This window comes from Apodemus sylvaticus, chromosome X, assembly GCF_947179515.1.
Source record: "Apodemus sylvaticus chromosome X, mApoSyl1.1, whole genome shotgun sequence".
NCBI classification, from domain to species: domain Eukaryota; kingdom Metazoa; phylum Chordata; class Mammalia; order Rodentia; family Muridae; genus Apodemus; species Apodemus sylvaticus.
In genome coordinates this window covers 46,925,342-46,947,342 of record NC_067495.1, presented here as the reverse complement: position 1 = coordinate 46,947,342, position 22,001 = coordinate 46,925,342, and the positions used below count along the sequence as shown (strand labels likewise).

At 42.2% G+C, this 22,001-nt stretch overlaps 1 protein-coding gene across 1 annotated transcript; it reads left to right on the top strand.

Annotated features, from left to right (window-relative positions):
* The first annotated feature begins 2,113 nt into the window (after positions 1 to 2,113).
* LOC127674453 (melanoma-associated antigen B4-like) lies at positions 2,114 to 4,819 on the top strand. Its single transcript, XM_052170232.1, has 2 exons — positions 2,114 to 3,112; positions 3,989 to 4,819. The coding sequence occupies exons 1-2, from the start codon at positions 2,114 to 2,116 to the stop codon at positions 4,817 to 4,819; spliced, it is 1,830 nt and encodes a 609-aa protein (XP_052026192.1).
* The last annotated feature ends 17,182 nt before the right edge of the window (positions 4,820 to 22,001 follow it).

The window sequence follows — 22,001 nt, the reverse complement described above, 5'->3', positions numbered from 1 at the left end:
GTGGGAATGACAGGACAACTTTCAGGAGTCAGTCTTCTTTATACACCATTAGGTTCCAGGTCTCAAATTGGGTGTTTAGGCTTCCCCACTAAGCCATCTCCCAGGCCTGCCTCTTCTCAATATATAATACAGAGAAACTGGCTCAGCTGCCAGGTAGAGTCTCGGGGACACATTTTTCAGGTTCAGCTTTGAGAATTCATGGTTATCATTCTCAGGTTTAAATACCACCTAATTTTATTCAGGCAGGGTCTCAGAGACATTAATATTTGATTCTATTGGAAAGCACCCATTCAGCATTTTGTAGGAGAACTGGTTCCTAACAATTAATTTGGTATAGGTGTGAAGAGGCCTTTCTGTCACATAAATACTTATCCCCACATGTTAGTCATTCAAGGTGTGGCTATGGTAACATAGGTCTCATAAGCTTTTCTAAAGCACATAAGGATGGTGAATGGGTGACATCAGTTTAACAGGTAGAGAATTCCCAGTTAGTTCCAGCAGCCAAGAAAAGGAGTCTGAAAAAATGTAGGATTCACTCACCACACAATAAGATAGCACACATTTTTTTTCCTGGTTAATCAGTCAGCTTTGGGAGACTACAGCAAGCTGGTGAGACTGTAGCCTGCTAAGAAATATTTTGAGTCTCAGAAACGTGAGAACCTTTAGTTTGAGCAGATAAGCAGTATGTAAAGACAAGGAGTAGATTAGGGGTGGACTAAGAGAAGTATCTAATAAGAAAGTAAAATCCACAATTCTTTCCCTCTATATTTGGAACCTCCAAGTAGAACTCTCAAGATATATTGCCTTCTTTCATCCATCCCTGGAGAGTTAGAAAAATGAAGGCTTTGAAGTAAGGCTGGAGGAATCAGATGGCCTGAGGAGTGAGCTTATAGCTTGCCTGAATGAGTGCTAAAGAGAATCATGACCTCCTAACAGTAGGGTCCTGTGGAGAGTACAGATGGCTGGATGTATCCCATGTTATATTTTGTTACAGGGTTTTGAGGCAGGTAAAAATAGTAATCTGGCTTTAAAGGTACTAATAGCCCACATTGCAAGAGCTCCCACATAGTCCCTCCTTATGTCATCCCCACAAGACCTCAGACATAGAAGTCCCTATAGTTTTTTTCACCAAGACTAATTGGAAAATGGGGGCCTTAGTGTGAGGAATCTGCAAGGGGAAGAATTTAGGCCTTCTTAAGACTCAAATTGAAGACCTGGAGAGCGTGAATGAAACTACACGTGATCGGGCCTTAACCTGCCTGCTACAGCTTTGGACCTCTGGAAAATGGGGTGAAAATATGGCTACCCAGAGGGACCCTCACACCCTCTGTTAGGTGTCAGTGAGGTTTAAATAGAGAGAGGGGATACAGTTCTAGGCACTTAAGGATTCAGTGTATAAACAGTAGGTGAGGACTGAAGGTACTTATTCCTCAATCCCAGTATAAGGAAGCAGTAGTACGAGGCCGTCTTGTTGGCTCCGGATTCTGGAGCCTCAGAGCACAGTTTGTCAGCTGGGATGTCTCTCATTACTTTGTATCCCATTTAAGTGAAATGATATCCTGTGTGTGAAGGTACAGGAGTAAGGGGAGTTCTTGGTCTTAGACAAAATGAGAATTCTTAGTGAGAAGGAGCCTAGAAATAAGAATAAGAGATCCCCAAGGAGCTGTTAGCAGTACCTCCTTATAGGAGCAGTGGGAGGAAAACTCTCCTGCATTTTGTTTTCATAGCTCCTGGGACTTGGGGTTGAGCATTCAGCTGCTGAGCAGCACAGGAAGGAGGTTCTAGAACCTGCCAAAAGTACCATTGTGAACTGAGAGGACCCTGTCAGCCACTGTTATTACTAAGTCAGCTCTAGGGGAGCCTGGCTGGCTGCATCCTGGACACATAATAACTTCCTTCACTGTTTTCTGAGGTTATGATGAGCCACATGGATTCTTAGATTAGTGATCTTGTGTTAGTACAGGAACCTGTAGAGTATAGGCAGGTTGTTAAAAGCCACCATTCTATGATCCTCCTGAAAGTACTTACAGGATCTCATTATCCTTCCTCTAGGTCCCAAAAGTACTTGACTTCCAGGCCGCACTCCTATCTGCTGTCTCCTACCACAGCCATCATGCCCAGGGGACAAAAGAGTAAGGCTCGTGCCCGAGAGAAGCGCCGCCAGGTCCAAGAGGAAGCCCAGGGCCTCAAGGATGGTCAAGCTAAGGCAGGAGAGAAAGGAGAGTCACCCTCCTGCTCTGATCGTGGTTCTGGAGAGGCTGTTGCAAGCACCTCTACTGCTGGCTTCCCGCAGAAGTCTAAATTTCAGGGTGGGCTACCCCCCAGCATTGCTAGGAAACGTGGTGCCTGTAGAAGATCTCGTAAAAGTATCAAGGGCCCAAGAGAGGAAAGTAGTAGTTGCTCTAGGGTCCCACGCTTCAATGACAACCCCCAGAATGATCTTCTAACAAGGAAGACAGGAATCCTGATGCAGTACCTGCTCTGCAAGTACAAAATGAAACAGCCAGCAAATAAGGGTGAAATGCTGAAAGTTATCAATAGAAGGTTTAAGGAACAGTTGCCTGAGATTCTCAAGAAAGCTTCTGAGCGCATTCAGCTAGTTTTTGGTCTTGAGGTGAAGGAAATTAAGCCCAACGGTGGCTACTACACCCTTGTTAGCAAGGTAGATCCCAGTGTTGGTGGTAATCTGACCACTAGCCTGCCATTTCCCCAGAATGGGCTTTTGATGCCTCTGCTGGGTGTGATTTTCTTAAATGGCAACCGTGCCACTGAGGCAGAGATCTGGGAATTCCTTAATATTTTGGGAATTTATGATGGGAAGGCACACATAATCTTTGGGGATCCCCGGAAGCTTATCACCAAAGATTTGGTTAAGGAAAAGTACCTGGTGTACCAAAAGGAGGCCAACACTAATCCTCCATCCTTTGAGTTCCTTTGGGGTCCCCGAGCCCATGCTGAAACTACCAAGATGAAAGTCCTGGAGTTTTTAGCCAAGGTTAATGAGACCATTCCTCAGGCCTTCCCAACTCATTATGAGGAGGCTTTGAGAGATCAGGAAGAGAGAGCCCGAGCTGAAGCTGAAGGCAGTCCTGGCACTACTGCCAAAGATAAGGCAGAGTTTAAAGCCACACCTGTCGACTCCTCTTGCAGTGATAAGTCTGAGTCTAAAGTCACTCTTGTTGACTCCTCTTGCAATAAGTCTGAGTCTAAAGTCACTCTTGTTGACTCCTCTTGCAACAATGAGGCTAAGTCTAAAGTCACATTTGCTGACTCCTCTTGCAATGATAAGGTTAAGTCTAAAGTCACACTTGCTGACTCCTCTTGCAATGATAAAGCTAAGTCTAAAGTCACACTTGCTGACTCCTCTTGCAAAGATAAGGCTAAGTCTAAAGTCACACTTGTTGACTCCTCTTGCAATGATAAGGCTAAGTCTAAAGTCACATTTGCTGACTCCTCTTGCAACAATAAGGCTAAGTCTAAAGTCACACTTGCTGACTCCTCTTGCAATGATAAAGCTAAGTCTAAAATCACACTTGTTGACTCCTCTTGCAACAATAAGGCTAAGTCTAAAGTCACACTTGTTGACTCCTCTTGCAATGATAAGGCTAAGTCTAAAATCACACTTCTTGACTCTGATAAGACTAAGTCTAAAATCACACTTCTTGACTCTTCTTGCAAAGATAAGGCTAAGTCTAAAGTCACACTTGTTGACTCCTCTTGCAATGATAAGGCTAAGTCTAAAATCACACTTCTTGACTCTGATAAGACTAAGTCTAAAATCACACTTGTTGACTCCTCTTGCAAAGATAAGGCTAAGTCTAAAGTCACACTTGTTGACTCTTGCAAAGATAAGGCTAAGTCTGAAATCACACTTGTTGACTCCTCTTGCAAAGATAAGCCTAAGTCCAAAGTCATACTTCTTGACTCCTCTTGCAAAGATAAGGCTAAGTCTAAAGTCACACTTGTTGACTCCTCTTGCAAAGATAAGGCTAAGTCTAAAGTCACACTTGTTGACTCCTCTTGCAAAGATAAGGCTAAGTCTAAAGTCACACTTGTTGACTCCTCTTGCAAAGATAAGGCTAAGTCTAAAGTCACACTTGTTGACTCCTCTTGCAATGATAAGGCTAAGTCTAAAATCACACTTCTTGACTCTGATAAGACTAAGTCTAAAATCACACTTGTTGACTCCTCTTGCAAAGATAAGGCTAAGTCCAAAGTCATACTTCTTGACTCCTCTTGCAAAGATAAGGCTAAGTCTAAAGTCACACTTGTTGACTCTTGCAAAGATAAGGCTAAGTCTAAAGTCACACTTGTTGACTCCTCTTGCAAAGATAAGGCTAAGTCTAAAGTCACACTTGTTGACTCCTCTTGCAATGATAAGGCTAAGTCTAAAATCACACTTCTTGACTCTGATAAGACTAAGTCTAAAATCACACTTGTTGACTCCTCTTGCAAAGATAAGGCTAAGTCTAAAGTCACACTTGTTGACTCTTGCAAAGATAAGGCTAAGTCTGAAATCACACTTGTTGACTCCTCTTGCAAAGATAAGGCTAAGTCCAAAGTCACACTTGTTGACTCTTGCAAAGATAAGGCTAAGTCTGAAATCACACTTGTTGACTCCTCTTGCAAAGATAAGGCTAAGTCCAAAGTCATACTTCTTGACTCCTCTTGCAAAGATAAGGCTAAGTCTAAAGTCACACTTGTTGACTCCTCTTGCAAAGATAAGGCTAAGTCTAAAGTCACACTTGTTGACTCCTCTTGCAAAGATAAGGCAGATTCAAAAGTACCTGCTGACTCCTCTTGCTCCTACAAAGATTAGAAGTATATACCTTTAGGTTTGGAACAGGTTTTCCACCCTAAAAGTAGCAAGAGGCTGATAGTTTATAATACACATCTTATTGTGCTTTAGTATTTTTAAGTGTTTCTCTTAGAATCCTTATATAGGTTCAGAACTCGTAGGTATAAATCACCTATATCATACTATTTGTTGCTGTAAGATTTTAAGTATAAGAATTTTGGTATTCTGTATTACATTGTAAAACTCCTCGAATCTTTAAGTTGATGAGCAAGCAACCACTACTTTGTAATGGAGTTTTTCTTTGAAATGTGTGAGAGTGTAATTTGTTTCTTAAAATAGAGGAAAACAAAGCAAAATGTGTAAACTGTCATTTTCCTTTATTCACTTTTGTTTTTATTTCACTTTTTGGTAAAGTTTGAAGAAATGTACTCAATTGTTGTTAGCTTAATAAAATTGCAAAAAGAAAAAGGTCTTATTCTTTGCTCAGTAGATCATTGGTTCTCCTTAACTGGTTACTTGCTCTTGGAAGACTCTGCTAGTAGTGACAATTTTAAGAGGCCCTTTCTCCTAACCTTAGGTTTTAGAGTCTAAGAGGAATTATAATATAAAATGGTATGGTACACTCACATAGAACAAAGTCAGGACAATGGCAAGTAATGTGTAGATGAGAGATGGTCAAATGTAAATTCCCAAGATAAGGTACTTTGGGGTTTGGGACATTATAAATTATTTGTTTGGAGATCATTTTATTTTATTTATTTTGATTTTTCATTATACTCATAATGCATCCTGACTGCAGACTCCACTCTGTCTCTTCCTCCTAGACCTTCTCAGCTTTCCTCTGCCTCACATCTACTGCTCCATTTTCCTTCAGAAAAGATTAGGTCTCCCAGAGATATCAACCCAATGAGGCATAACAAGATGTAAAAGACTAGGCACAAACCCTCTTATCAAGGCTGGACAAGGCAAACTCAGTAGGAGATAAAAGGTCTTACCAGCAAGCAAAAGATTCAGAGACACCCCCACACCCACTGTTAGGGATCCAAGAAAATATCCAAGCTAGACATGGAGATTTTAGATTGTATGTATTCATAGGGCCTAGCACAGACTCATGCAGACTCCAAGGTTGCCCCTTTAGTCTCTGAGCCCCAGTGATCCCCGCTTAGTTGATTCTATGGACCATGTTTTCCTGGTGTCCTTGACCCCCTGGCTCCTACAATCCTTCCCCTTCTTCCTCTGGGTTCCCTGGGCGCCACCTAATGGTTGGCTGTGGATCTTTGCATCTGCTCCTATCAGCTGCCAGAGTAAGCATCCTGATGATTATGCTAGGCTCCAGTCTGACTATAGCAGAATATCATTAGGAGACATTTCATCGACTTTTTGTCAGTTGTGTTTGGTTCTACCCTAGGTCTCTGAGCTTCTGGTTCCTGGTTATCCAGGCAGTGTCAGGCCTGGGCTCCCTCTCTGCTTGGGTCTCCAGTAAGACCAATAATTGGTTGGCTACTCCCACAAGCTCTGAGCCAGAGCTGTTTCCCCACTATATATCAAGCAGAACAGGTTGTGGGTTCTAGGTCTTGTGGCTGAGTCAGTGTCCCAGTCCCACTACTGGGAGCCTAATCTGGTTATAGAAGATGGCCAGTTGAGGCTCCATATCATCCATTTCTAGGAGTTCTCAGTAGGATTAACCTCCTAGGTTCTAGGAAGTTTACACTTTTATTGAAAATGGTTAGCACATCACCCCCTTAAATGTCCAAAATATTCCAATAGTCTCTCCCTTTACTATCTCTGTGTCCCTCCTCACTCCAATCATGGATCCCTCCTGATTTTATTCCCACTAGCTCCTAGTCCACCTGCAAAATCTATACCTGCTTCCCAGGGAGATCCATGTATCCCCCACTAGAAGTCATTTTATTTTATAATTTAATTTTAAAATCTTTTTGATTCTTTGTGAGTTTAACATCATGCATTGAAATCCAACTTCCTTTTCCTTTTCCTTTGTATCTGCCTTCTGCTCTTGCAGAAAAGAATAGAAATAAAACAAATCACAGAAAACACCTCATCCTAGAAACTGTAGTGTGTCACCATGTGTCCCATTGTATACCCTTTTGTCCACACACCTTTACTTGCAAACATTCATTTCAGTGAGTCATTGGTCTGGTTTGAGACCTCTGGCTTCTGCTACACCATCAATACTGGATCTTCACCAGGAGTCTTCTCCGTTATCCTATGGATATTCTGCAGGATGGGCCCCTTCACACACTTTGGATATGGTGGTGTGTGTACAGGTAAGCTGGTCCCCAAGGGCATGAGGGTTGGAGAACTGACCCTTCCTTTTGCATTGAATAATCTTTGGAACTGTAGTATGGGTCCCTGCACGCACTCCACTAATTCATAGAGGAGGTAGATGTTGGCGTGGGCCAAGTCAAAACCCTGAATCTGGGCCTGGGTGGCAACTGAGTTGGTTAGCTCTCCTGCACATGCACCACCAGGGTGCGCTCTAGCACTACTCAGGCAAGCTTACCCAATGCTGCAGCTGGCAAAGGGCAGCTCTTCTGTCCTCAGGAGCCAGTTCACTCACATCCACACCCACACCACCAGAGCCAACCCTACTGTGCTACGTGGTCGAAGTGTACTTACAGAGGTTATTTTGAATAAAGTCTACATAATACTAGCATAATCGTGAGCAGGTGCCAGATTCACATGAGGTGAGTCTCATAGTTGAAAAACTAAACATGAAATTGCAAGCTCTCTTGATTGGTAAAATTATAAAGCAGAGAGATTCTCTGCATGGAGTAGGAAAAAAAAGCTCTGATTTCCTGTCTTAGCATAGTTTAACATAGTGTAGAAGTTAGTGTTTTATGCATATTTTCAGGAGTTTGGAGAAATAGCAGCTGAAGATAAACTCTAGAGGAGAAATACTGAGTGGCTACTGGGCTGGCAGTCCTTGACCTGAGTCTGGAGAGCTACCCATACCCTATTCCATTAATTAAGTAAATTTCCACAATTGGACTAAATTTTGTAGTGGTGAAGACACATTTTTATTATTTTTTTAGGTAAAGCATCAGGAATAGAGATGCTTTGAAGCAGGGATCACAGGTTTTGAGATGAATTCTGGTAAACTTCCTCACTTCATGTTGAATAATACAGTTTTACTGAGAAAGTTGCAGTATTTGTTTATCAGCATTTCAGTTGATTTAAAGTTTTTGTTTTTGGTATGACTTCTGTATAAAATACAAACCTTCATAGAGGTAAGGGTAACCTGTCCTAATATAGGAATGTAGTTTTACCAGAGGTCAAATGGTTGTAACTCATTTTGTCAGGTGCCATATAAGCGCATGCGCGCGTGCACACACACACACACACCAATAATCCTACAAGATGCAGTTTACCAGAGTCTTTATGCAGTGCAGAGTGAACATATTTTGTGACTGGTCAGTGAGAGGATTACAACCAAAATAGTGTTCATGATTCTTAGCGTCACACTGCTTCATTTTCCCCAACCCCATGCACCTCTTGTGTATTTATTCCTTTTCACTATACAATGTCTATTAGACAATAAAAGTCAATATTGCTAAAATTCTTTTTAAGGTGGCAAGAGATGCTGTGATGTGTGTGCATGTGTAAGTCACAGGACAGCTTTGTGGAGTAATTTTTCTCTTTTTACCTTTACAAGGGTTCGGAGGGTTAAACTCAGGTCACTAAGCTTGTGCAGTACGCATCTTGATTTGCTGACTCACCGTTCCCATCCTAATTGTACATTTTAAAAAAGAAACCTTGGCCATCTTGAAAACAAGCTAATCAATCAAAAGTTCTATCATAGAAGTGAAAAGGGTTCACCAGCCTCTACCCCTATGTGAGTTACTACTGAACACTTGATGGATTTTAGAGGAAGGAGAGTCACAATTGCTTTCTGGAGGGTGTAGCCCCTGGTAGATAGGCCATGTTCCAGTGGATGGCCGCACTCCTAAGCATATCTGGACTTGATGGGATGCTTTTAAAAGGAGGATATGAAGTTAGGGAGGGTAGGGAACTGTGGGTGAGCTTGCAAGCAGCAAGTAGGAAGACAAAATAACTTATATGAAATTCTCAAAGAATTAATGAAAGCATACTAAAAATCCTGTGGTCAAAATATGAATAATATTCCTCAGCAAATCAGATTAATGTGAAAACGAAACAGGTTCATTTGCCTTCGAGTCTTTTAACCCCATCTCCAGGGATCCTTGAGACTTGATTTTATCTTAGACCCCATACCCATTTCCAGTCCTGGCCCTTTCCCACCTTACAACACCTTTTCCCCTTATTCTTCTCCTGTGTGTTCCCCTTATTCACACTGAAATTGCCCTCCGAGCCAGCTCTTCTTGAACTCCTCCAGCTCATGTACCTGCTCTGCTCTTGCCAGAAGAGCAGCAGCGGTAATTCCCCTGCTTCCTCCTTTATTTAGAAGCTTCCAAGTCGTCGCTGCAGGTGCTAACCCTTCCTGTGGATCTCCTATGATGTTAAGAGCTCCTTTCATACAAGTGTTCATTTCAGACAGTGGCAATTTGCACTGCTCTTTTCCCATCTGATTGCCTCTACCTCACTCTCAAGGTGATTTTGGATCCATTGGTGAGGTAGAGCATGGATTAGCTCAGATAAACTGGTTCTTGACCAGAGAGGAGTTATATATATATATATATATATATATATATATATATATATATATATATATATATATATATATATATATAATCAGTTTGATTTTTTGCAAAGGAATTTTAAGTGGGGATTTCAATGGAGAGTGCACACTGAAGATATGTGCCAGTGGGTGAATGGACCTCAGTTAGCAATGACCAAAATCTCCCTTCTAATTGACAAAAGCAGTAAGATCAAATGTATAGGCAAGACTCTTTTTAAAACTTATTTTATTTATTGACATTCCTAATGTTGCCTCCTTCCTGGTTCTGCACCCCTCCCCAGAGTTCTGCATCCCCTCCCCCTCCCCAGCATCCCCCTTCTCTGGGGCATCACATCTCTCAACAGGGTTAGGCTCATCATCTTGCATTGGAGCCAAACAAGGCAGTCTTCTGCTACATATATGCCAGGGGCCAAGGACCAGCCCGTGTATGCTCTTTGATTAGTTAGTTTCTGGGAGCTTCCAAGGGTCCAGGTTAGTTGACATTGTTGGTCTTCGTATGGGGTTGCCCTTCAGCTCCTCAGTCCTCCCCCTAACTCTTGCATAGGGGTCCCTGACCTCAGTCCAGTCTTTGGCTGTGGGTATCTGCATCTGCCTCAGTCAGCTGCTGGTAGAGCCTCTCAAAGAGGCAAGCACTACATAGCAACAGTAACAGTGTCAGGGTTTGGTGCCTGCCCATGGGATGGATCCCAAGTTGGGCTGGTCACTGGGTGACCCTTCCTTCAATCTCGTCTCCATTTTTGTCCTTGCATTTCTTTTAGACAGGAACAATTCTGGGTCAAAAATTCTGAATGTGTGTTGATAACCCAATCCTTCCACTGAAGGCCCTGTCTAACTACTGGAGGTGGTCTTTTGGGCTTCCATCTCCCCACTGTCGGGCATTTCAGCTATGGTCATCCACATTGGGTGCTGGGAGCCTCTCACATCCCAGGTCTCTGGGATTTCTTAGAAGTGCTTCTGTCCCCCACTCCCAGCAGCTGCATGTATTCATTCATTCCCCTGGCCCGCTGAGCTTCTGTTCTGTCTCACCCCATACCTGATCTTACCCCTTTTCCCCTCCCCTTTTCCTCTCCCACCTAAGTCCTTTCCCCCTTTGCTTCCCGTGATTATTTTATTGCCCTTTTAAAGTTGGAATGAAGCATCCTCTTTTGGGCCTTCCTTCTTGTTAAACTTATGGTCTGTGAATCATATCGTGGGTATTTTGAAATTTTTGGCTAATATCCACTTATCAGTGAGTATATACCATGCCTGCCCTTTTGGGTCTGGGTTACTTCACTCAGGATATCTTTTGAGAATGAATCCAGAAGAGTCCTTGGAATTCTTAAAGATAGGAAATGTTTCTTTGACAGACATTGTAGCTTTAAATAAAAGATCCTCCTCCTCCCTCTCCTCCTCCTCCTCTTCCTCCTCCTCCTTCTCCTCCTCCTCATCATCATCACTATCTCATCATTTACCATCCTTCCATATATTCTTCCCTATTATCTTTCCCAAGAGAAAAATTCTGTTCTTTTCACATTGGTCAGTTGAAACTGCTCAGACATTTCTGATGGTGGGATGTTATGATTATGATAATGTACTAAAAGACAGAAGGAAATTCTCAGCTTCCTGAAACAGCACAGGATATTGTAAAGGGTTCTGCAGAAAAGTGATCATGATTAATCAAAGAACTATGCTTACAAAAATTACAAAAACTTTTGAAAATCAAGTGTGAATTTGTATTTGAAAAACATGAATCATAGTAGTAACTAGAATTTTTGGCAAATTAAAAGATGAATTTGGCTTTCATAGAACTTTCAAAAATGAGGATTTTTGTCATAATAGTCACTTTTTCTAATTGAACGTGAATTTTTAGGGCTGGAGAGATGGCTCAGCGGTGAAGAGCACAGACTGCTCTTCCAGAGGTCCTGAGTTCAAATCCCAGCACCCACACTGTGGCTCAAAACCATCTGTAATGAGATTTGACCTCCTCTTCTGGTGTATGTCTGAAGACATCTACAGTGTACTCACATATAATAAATAAACCTTTTAAAAAAGAAAGTAAACTTTTAGTGTACTATATTCTGATTATGGTTACCCTTCCCCAAGGCTTTTCAGATCCTCCCCACCTTCCTACCCACCAGAGTTTACACCCTTTGATGTCCCCTGTAATCATTAGAGAGAAAGGACATCTAAGGGGAAATAAAGGAAAAATTTAATACAAACAACAGAACTGAAGAGGACAAAACAAACAGATGGTCAGAAAAAAAGAAACAAAGAAAAGGGGCAGGAAAATACAAATTTTTAGAGAAGTAAATTTTCATATGCAGAAATCCCATAAAAATGTGAAAACAAAAAATAAGCAGAATACTTATTTTAAAAGAGAGTTCTGACAAAGCATGACAAGACCAAAAGAAAAAAGAAAAAATAACATTAAGTTCATTTTGATTTTTTCACACATTTCGGGGCATGGAGCCTTCCTTTCAGTGTGGTTTGTATACCCAGTGTTATCTCCCTTAGAACGAATTTCTCCATTGGGGGAAGTTATCAATTGGAGATAGCTTCTGGGATAATGATGGAGACTTGTGTCTACTTCTGTCAGTACTGGGACCCCATCTGGTAGAGACCTTTGCATGCCCTATGCAAACTGCTGTAGTTCCTGTAAGCTCATTTTTTGTCAGCCCTGTTGTGTCCAGAAGGCTTTTGTTTCCTTGATGTCTGCCATCCCCACTGGCTCTTAACAATCTTTCTACTTCCTTTTCTGCAGAGTTCCCTGAGACAGGGTGGTGGTTGGGGGAGGGGGTATTTGATGGATTAGTACTGAGTTGTGGGGCATAAAACCATGCAGGAAGTTTGGTAAGGTAGAGCAGGTCAAGGCCCTGAGACTCGGTGGGCACACACCTGAGGATTAGCTGACTCCCAGCTTCCTGCCAGACTCCTGACATGGAACAGGTGCCATGCTTCTCACATAAAAGAGATGTGACCTGTGGTCACATAGGCTTTTTTGTTGTTGTTCTTGATTTTATTTTATTTTTTTTATTTTTTTATTTTCTAAATTCTTTGTTTACATTCCAAACGCTTTCCCCTTTCCCAGTTCCCCCCTCCCCATATGTCCCATAAGCTTTCTCTACACCCATTCTCCAATCACCTCCCTCCTTTTTTTCTGTCCTGGTATTCCCCTACAATGCTGGATCGGGCCTTTCCAGGATCAGGGCCCTCTCCTTACATCTTCATGGGAGTCATTTGTTATGCTAATTGTGCCTTGGGTATTCAGGGCTTCTGGGCTAGTTAATATCCACTTATCAGAGATTGCATTCCATGTATATTCTTTTGTGATTGGGTTACCTCACTTAGGATGATATTTTCCAGATCAAACCATTTGCCTAAGAATTTCGTGAATTCATTGTTTTTAATTGCTGAGAGGGCTAATATGCAATATATACAAAGAACTCAAGAAGTTAGACTCCAGGGAACCAAATAACCCTATTAAAAATGGGGTGCAGATCTACACAAAGAATTTTCACCTGGTTACACAAAAATTACACAAGAATTTTCATTCGGATGGCCGAGAAGCACCTTAAGAAGTGCTCAACATCATTAGTCATTAGGGAAATGCAAATCAAAACATCCCTGAGATTTCCCCTCACACCAGACAGAATGGCTAAGATTAAAAATTCAGGAGACAGCAGGTGTTGGCGAGGATGTGGAGAAAGAGGAACACTCCTCCACTGCTGGTGGGGTTGCAAGCTGGTACAACCAATTTGGAAATCAGTCTGGCGGTTCCTCAGAAAACTGGGCATGACACTTCCTGAGGACCCTGTCTTCCCAAGCGGCTGTGCCCTGTGATGGAGCGGATGCAGGACCCACAACCCTACACTGAGTGTTCCAAGGTTTCTTATTCTCTGCACATTGTTTAATTGTAGGTCTCTGTATTTGTTCCCATCTGCTGAAGTGGGGAGCTTCTCTGATGATGGCTGAGGAAGGCACTGATCTGCATGTACAGCAGAGTGTCAGTAGTGGTAATTTTTTTAATTGGTTATTTTATGTATTTACATTTAAAATGCTGTTCCCTTCCCCAGTCTCCCCTCCACAACCCCCCTATCCCATCCCCCTTTTTTCCCTCTAAGAGGGTGCTCTCCCACCCACCTACCCACTCCTGCCTCACCACAACTTTTGTGCCACTATTGTAGCAATGTATTTTGCAGTCAGATCACCATTGTAGAGCAAAGCATTTGTAGTTGGTTTGTTATTTATCTTTCTTCTCCAGTAGCAATGCAGAGTACATTTCAGTACCATGAACACTTCATCAGTAGGGATGAAGGCTCAAAATCAATTTTGAGCACTTACTATTCAACAGTATTTGCTCCCTTGCTTTGTACTATGTTATTCCTGTCCATAGCAAGAAAATACATTCCCTGCTTACTTATAGTTATAAGGTGTCATGTGACAAACTCTTGTCACTGAAACAAGCTTGTCACTTCTATGACAATACTCTAAAGAGTTATTCAGTGATCTCTATATATTTTATTCTGCTCAGTAGGAAATACAGATGACTCATTTTGGACAGTGAAGCCACACAATAGACCATTCTGGGTCCACAATACCAGATAGCCTTGATAAACCACATCAGGTTTAGTGTGGGCAAGAATTAAAGTGTTGTTATTTAAAATGTCTGTATTTCATTTCTTTTATTCCTGTTGTATCGGTTTTCTCAGTATTAGACAACTGGTATTTTGTTAGGCCTATTTCAATATTTTACCGGCAAAGCTAATAGTGTCTCTATCCTTGTCATAGAAATCTCAACACAAATTGATCACAGTCCTTTTTCTTTGCAACATTCTTCCAAAAATTCATCCCCCTTTTCAAAAGTACACAATCATTTAAGGCTTATTCATTAATAGATATGCTATGCAAATTTTTGGAAGAATGTTAATGTCTTTCTGTCTCTCTGTCTCTGTCTCTCTGTCTTCTCTCTGTCTCTGTCTCTCTCTCTCCCTCCTCTCTCTCTCTCTCTCCCTCTCCCTTTCCCCACCTTCTCTCTCGCCTGTGAATCCAGATGTAGAACTCTCACCTCCTACTCCAGTACCATGTCTGCTTGTATGCCGCCATGCTTTCTGCCATGATGGACTAAGCCTCTGAACTGTAGGCCAGACCTAATTAAGTTCTTTCCTTTATGAAAGTTTACCTTGTCATAGTGTCTCTTCACAGCAGTAGAAATCCTAAGACACATATTGTCTTAGTCAGGGTTTCTCTTCCTGCATAAACATCATGAACAAGAAGCAAGTTGGGGAGGAAAGGGTTTATTGACCTTACACTTCCACGTTGCAGTTCATCACTAAAGGAAGTCAGGACTGGACCTCAAGCAGATCAGGAAGCAGGAGCTGATACAGAGGCCATGGAGGGATGTTTCCTACTGGCTTGATTCCCCTGGCTTGCTCAGCTTGCTCTCTTATAGAACCCAAGAGCACCAGCCCAGGGATGGTACCACCCACAAGGGGCCCTCCCCCCTTGATCACTAATTGAGAAAATGCCCCACAGCTGGATCTCATGGAAGCACTTCCCCAACTGAAGCTCCTTTCTCTGTGATAACTCCAGCCTGTGTCAAGTTGACACACAAAATATATATTCCTAAGTATAACCTGATCAGCCCATATAGTGATACTTGTATGTGTGCTTTCAGGACTGACCATTTGTCAGTGGAAAATCAATTGATATTCATTTCCCTGGGGAAGAACTACCCTCTCCCACTCCCAACTTTCCCCAGGTGCCTGTAGTTCTTTGTGTGGAGTTGAGACCCTCTGTTTTCCCCCACCCACTTTAGAATATTCATTGCTATTTCCATTTTTCAGCTCATACTTGGCCAGTCATATTGGTGAGATTTTATAGGTATTATACTTTTATAAGTATTGTTAAAATTTGCCCATAAAATTCTATGATTTTTTTGATTAAATATTCCAGACTTGTCTTGAACTTTGTAGGTAGCCCTAAGAAGAATAACATTGAATTTCTGACTCTTGCTTCCATCTCTGCAATGTAGGAGTTACAGGTGTGGCCCAGTTTCCAGTTTATTTTGTGCTGAAAGAATCAAACCCAGGGTTTTATGCATACATACTAGGCAAGCATTCTACTAACTGGGCCACACCCCTAGTCCTGCAGTACCAACTATTTTCCACAAATTAAACTGTGGTGTTATGTTATAGTCTTACAGCATTATTTTCTCAAGTTTTTTTCATTTGAGGGTGAATATTATATCACCATTATTATAATTAATATTGTTGTTTCCTAAGTAGGGTGAGTATAAAATTAACTGAATCTATACATCACCTACATAAGGTTAGATTTCTGCAGTGACGTTTTAATAACAGAATTCTTCTATATATGCCTTAATATTCCAAAATGTACTCAAAACCTCTTTTGCTTTGAAATGCAGAGATATGGCTACAATTACCTTGTGCCAGCAACTAGCTCTGCATAGAACCATCTCAAGTAGTGGTGAACATCTGGGGGATTTGAGAGTGGGTAGCAATTTCCAGACTCCATGAGCAGACTACTAGCTGAAATTGAAGGATCCCAAAGAAGTTAGTGTTTAAAATCCTGGATGTAAAGTTCAGTGTAAAGTATATACAGCAACAGAAGGATAGGGTACAGGTATATGAGCCTAAAGAGTTGCTATGAATAGGTTTGGGATATGCCTCAGTAGGTGTTTACAGTTTGAAGCTGAAGGATAATCAGAGTAGGCAGACTGATTACAAGAAAGGGCCAGAGACAAGCGAGACATCTGCTCCGAGTTCATCAGAGAGGTGGAGTGCGAACAATCCTCAGTTCTGTGCTGGAGAGAGGAGCAGAGTAAGCGCGCCATTCTACCTTCTCGTCTCCGATTTCTGAACCTGTTCTGTAGTAAAGTGTCATGAATGAAGGACAAAGGCACAGAGCTGAAATGGCCAGCTGACCTCTCTTAGAGCTCCCAGGCCTGCCTGGCAGTGAGCCACAGAGGCAGAGAGGAAGGCTTGTGGGAATAAGCATTCTGACACCAATGTAAGTGGAAAAGAGAAGATGTCACTGGAAGTCAGAATAGTTTCTGAAAAGCCTCAATCCTGGATCGAATTTATATTCTCATTTTATAGCTTAAAGCCACAAGGTAAGGTAAGCCAGGGATATTTTACAGAAATGCACATGGCAGTCAGCAGGTTCAGGGCAATGGCCTTTCTTTCAGCTATTTCTCCAGCCCACTCTGTTCCACATAAGAAAGCGAAGTCATGCTTGGCAAATAGGCAACACAAGCAGTGCTTTAGGCAAATCAGTGAACCAATCAATCAATATGCCAGTATCTAATAATTGGTGTTTTTTTAACCTTATTCTACTTCATTATCTCCTTTTCATAACACTTTGTGAATCTATCTTAAAGAAATGAGTTGGTACTCTTGGTGTGTCATCCGCATTGTGTTTTATTAGCTCTCAGTTGTACTCACAGCTTTAATCCTTTTTTTATTAAATTATTTTATTTATTTACATTTCAAATTTTGCCCACCTTCCCAGTTCCCCCTCCCAAAGTTCTTCACCTCCTCCACCCTCCACCCACCTACCCCCTCTCATTCACCCACTCATGCCCACTTCACCACCCCCAGCAACCCCCTTCCCTGGGACATAAAATCTCTACAGGAATAGGTGGATCTTCCCGAAATGAGACGAGACACGGCAGTCCTCTAATAGCTGTTCAGCATGTTCTCATATTATTCTGACTGATTAACATAAACAAGGCATTCTACATTTAAAACCATGATAGGCCTTCCTCGGTAGTAATCAGATTTCAGTAGGAATCAATTTAGCCGCTGTAGTTTTGGACCATTACTGCCAGTGAATCTATTGGTTTCTGAAGGTTAACTATGCTTTCCTGGTCATCAATTTCTTCTTCATCTGGCTCTATTGAACTTGTAAGGGGCCTAATATACAGGCACCAGTGATCATGAACTCTGTTCAGGACTGTTACTAGGAAAACTGGTCTAAGTGTAGGAGTTCTTATTGTTTTAAAAAAAATGTAAATATTGTTTGATCCTGATTCTTAGGAGCATACCTAAATTGGGGGGGGGGGGGCACCAGACTGCAATTTTCTCCTGGGTAATGGATATCACTGGGGCCAGTGAAATATGTGCTGTTAGGAGCTATTGCTCTTATAGCCAGAGTGTTATTAGCATGTGTAACTGCCAGCTTGCTGCAGTAGAAGTAACCCAGTTGCACAGGTGTGACCTAGCTTAAGGGACACATGATCAGCACTTACTAAAGCCAGAATTTTGAGACCTGGCTTTTTCACATGAAATAGGTAGTTCCCATATTATTTCTCCCAGGTTCACAACAATCATTCCTGTGTCTCCTGGCCAAAATTAGACTGTCACTAGCTAGGTTCCCCTCCAAAAGGAACCACAGTCTGCTTCTCTGGCATGGGCAGTACTGTCACAGCATGATGAGGGTCTGGGGGATGATCTATGGATGGCTAATTCCTGCCACCACCTGAAGCGCATAACCCCTCTGAGGGGAAGCTACATTGATAAGTATACAGGAATTGAAGTTGCGGTGGGACAAGGTTGCTCTCCAGACTGGCTCTGGTACACATCTGTGAGACCGGGAAGGACATCAGAACAGAAGCAGAGATGTCATTTCCCATTCTGAAGTCCTAGGCTCATCCATGCTGGATTTCATGGCCCACTCCTGGCTCAGGTCCCCTGAGGCCTTATTGTGGGTGTGGTATAGCTACTGCTTGACGTCTGCAGCCTTTAAGAACCGAGGGAATGGTGAAGAGGGAACAAGTTTTGTGTGGTGTCAGCCAAGTCTTTCAAGAATAGCAGGAGGCAGGTGTGTCCATAGTTTCTGAGGTCTCTTGAGAACGTTGGGAGTAGTGGAGGTGGGTAGCCAAACTTGATCACAGCAGGAGACTAACCACATTTACAGGACATGCAGTGCACCCTAGACAGTACAAGTGAGAGAATTTCTCATCAAGGGAGGCTTGCTTTATTGTCCGTGTTTGGCCATTGTTGTTTATATAGTTCTGTTTATTTTCTCAGTGAGGCCTGAAAATTGGGTGTTGTACCCATGTTTGTAAGTTCCAAGTTAATTTCTTTGCAGACAACAAAAAGCTTCTACCCAGTGCAGAAAAGTGCACAACATAACCAGCAAGTATCTGTACCCTCTTCTGAGTTGAATGTGTGTGAAGTACACTTATAAATGTTTAAATGAGTGGGATCTCTGTTTTTATATAAGCATGGGGGTCTTGAGTACCTACTTGGGATTCTTCTGGCCACACTGCTGACAGGCTTTGCTGGCCTGTTGGACCAATATTGGAAACCTCCAGACTACCAAATATCTTGTTAATAATTCTGTTAGGGCATTATTTTTTTTTCAGTTGGGTTATTTCATGAGCTGGCCAGAGCTGTTAGGAGCTGTCATCTCTGGAATTATTATTTCCCTATCTGTGCTAACCAGCCTGTTCTCCTGATTCTCAGTAGTTGTTTTTTTTTTCCTGCTTTTATATTGGATATTTTCTTTATTTACATTTCAAATGTTTTCCCCTTTCTAGGTTTCCCCTTCAGAAACCCCTTATCCCATCCTCCCTCCCCCTGCCTCTATGAGGGTGCTCCTCTCCCCACCCACCCACTGCTGCCTTTCTGCCCTGGACTTCCCCTACACTGGAGCATTGAACCCCCTCAGGCCCAAGGGCCTCTCCTCCTACTGATATTCAACAAGGACATCCTCTACCACATATGCGGCCAGAGCCACGTGTCCCTCCGTATGTACTCTTCGGTTGGTGGTCCACTCCCCGGGATCTCCAGGAGGTCTGGCCAGTTGACACTTTTGCTCCTTCCATGGGGCTGCAAACCCCCTCAGCTCCTTCAGTCCCTTCTCCAACTCCCCCATCTGGGACCCTTTGCTCAGTCCAATGGTTGGCTGAGAACATTCACGTCTGTGTTTGTCAGGCTCTGGCAGTGCCTCTCAGGACACATCCATATCAGGCTCCTGTCAGCAAGCACTTCCCAGCATCCGCAATAGTGTCCGGGGTTGGTAACTGTATATGGCAGGGATCCCCCAGGTGGAACAGCCTCTGAATGGCCTTTCCTTCAGTCTCCACTCCACACTTTGTCTATATTTCCTCCTGTGAGTATTTTGTCCACCCTTCTAAGAAGCACTGAAGCATCCACACTTTGATCTTCCTTCTTTTTGGGCTTCATGTGGTCTGTGAATTTAATCTTGGGTATTCAGAAGTTTTGGGCTAATATCCACTTGACAGTGAGTGCATACTGTGTGTGTTCTTTTGTGACTGAGTTACCTCACTGAGACTATTTTCTAGTTCTAGGCATTTGCCTGAAAATTTCATGAATTCATTGTTTTCCACAGGTGAGTATTATTCCATTGTATAAATGTACCACATTTTCTGTATCCATTCCCCTTTCTGTTGAAGGAAATCTGGGTTCTTTCCAGCTTCTGGCTATTATACATAAGGCTGCTATGAACATAGTGGAGCATGTGTCCTTATTACATGTTGGAACATCTTCTGGATATATGCCCAGGAGTGGTATAGCTGGGCCCTCATGTCCAGTTTTACGTCCAATTTTCTGAGGAACTGCCAGACTGATTTCCTAAGTGTTTGTACCAGTTTGCAAGCTCTCAGTAGTTGTTTTATGAGTTGCTCTTTCCCTTTCTTTCGGTGTATATGAGAAGAGCTCTATAAAGTCCTTGAAGTATAAAACTTATTTTCGAGGGGAGGGAGTAATGGGAGGATAGAGGCAACTTGTTTGGCAGCCTGGTCTGCCAATTGGTTTTCTCTGAGGTACTCTGTACTTGAATTTCTATGTCAGCCTGGAAGTGCATCATTGCCACAACCGCTCCTCCTCCCCACTGGAGGTCTTGGGGAGAGCAACCAGTTTCTGTGAGCTAGAGGATTTGTTCTCTGTTTCAGTTTCTTTGCCCCATAACATAAGCAGTCTTTTTCCTTAATATATTGCTGCTTTGAATCTCTTGATGTGCAGAGCTATTCTCCTTTTTGGCTTCAGCAGCCATCAGTTGCTGTATCTGAATTGGGCAGCAGTCTGACTCTGAAGAGAAAATGTCTTTTATAATTAATTTCTCTTCAATCATGGAGGGGCTTGCCCTCCTCTTCAGGCAAGTATGTGGCTAAATTGCATAGCTGACATCTTGGATGAGAGAAGGATCTAGCACTCCCCTTAATGAACACATTGGAATGGGCTTGTCCCTGGAACACACCCAAACATAGCTGACCAGGGTCTGGTGAATGTCCCCAGGTAGTTATTGAGTATAGCACACCTGGCCAGCTGGAAGAGGTTGGTGAGCAGAATGTGAGGCAGATGCCTTTAGAGGGATGGGATCAGGTGGTCTTGGCATTTCTTTGGCACTGGCGATTGAAGCCAAGAAGAAGCAGCATCCTAGGCAAGATTTCATCCTCTAGGAAAACCAATGGGGATACTTCCTTGGTGTCTTTAGGCTTGACAGTCTTTTAAGCACTGCACCAGTCTCCCCTTGGGACTACACAGACTCCACTGTGGTAAGAAAATTTAGAGCAATTGTAGAATATGTCTGCAGTCCACAAAGGTAAATTCTGGTGCTTAGCCCACTTTTTCCTTTTTTTTTTTTTTTGCCAACTTTTCATCAGTATAGGACCCCTATTCTTGTGACTAATGCTACCCACTTTCAGTGTGGGTTTTCCTACTTCATTTAAACCTTTTTGGAAATAACCTCAAAATTCCCAAAGGTTTGTCACCTAGGTGACTATAAATCCAGTCATAATAGCAATAAGATTCACAGTCACACCTAACTTTCCATTCAGAATTATACGGAAGAAATTTTAATTCTGTCATTTTGCTCCCAGAAACCCCTATTTATTTTAAATGGCTTGGACCCGAGTTTCAGTAATCATTCAAATAGAGTCATACGCATAGAGCTTTTCATATATTTTACCTAGTATTGATGCTATTGTTTCTGGTGTGACGGTAAGGATTGTTCCTCATCTTTAATCATATTTGGAAGCAAATATTCTTCCAATGATTTCAAGAGACAACATACAGTGTTAAACCTCATAAACAAAAGGTAGTGTATGTTCAGAATGATATTTTTCATAAATCCAGATACAGTGGCACATGCCACTCAATACTTAGGAAGTTAAAGTAGGCAGATGGCCAAGAGTTGGGAGGCCACACAGTTAGTTCCAATCCAGCTTCAGCTACAGTGTGATTCCCTGTCTTGTAAAATATGTATTATGTGTATATAATATGTATTTCCATTTATATTACATTATGAGATGCATTGTTCACTAACTTTATAAATAACACTATTTACAAACAGCATCCAGTTTTCTTAAGCAAGACTGTATGCATTACATTCCCCTCTGCATTTTAAGAGTTTTTCAATCTTATAAGAATCTTTAGTAAGAAAGGAGTTAATTTCTTAACTCTGTACTATAAAAATTTGTTTAGAGCCCAGTGAGGTAGTTCAGTGGTGAAGATGCTCGATACCAAGCCTGACCACAGAAGTTTGCTATTTCCAAACCCAGGA

Bases quoted from the DNA above. Each gene is read 5' to 3' on its own strand.
- LOC127674453 (XM_052170232.1), top strand. From the start codon at position 2,114: ATGCCCAGGGGACAAAAGAGTAAGGCTCGTGCCCGAGAGAAGCGCCGC. The intron at 3,113-3,988 runs GCAGAGTTTAAA...TGCAAAGATAAG, and splicing joins GCACTACTGCCAAAGATAAG to GCTAAGTCTAAAGTCACACT.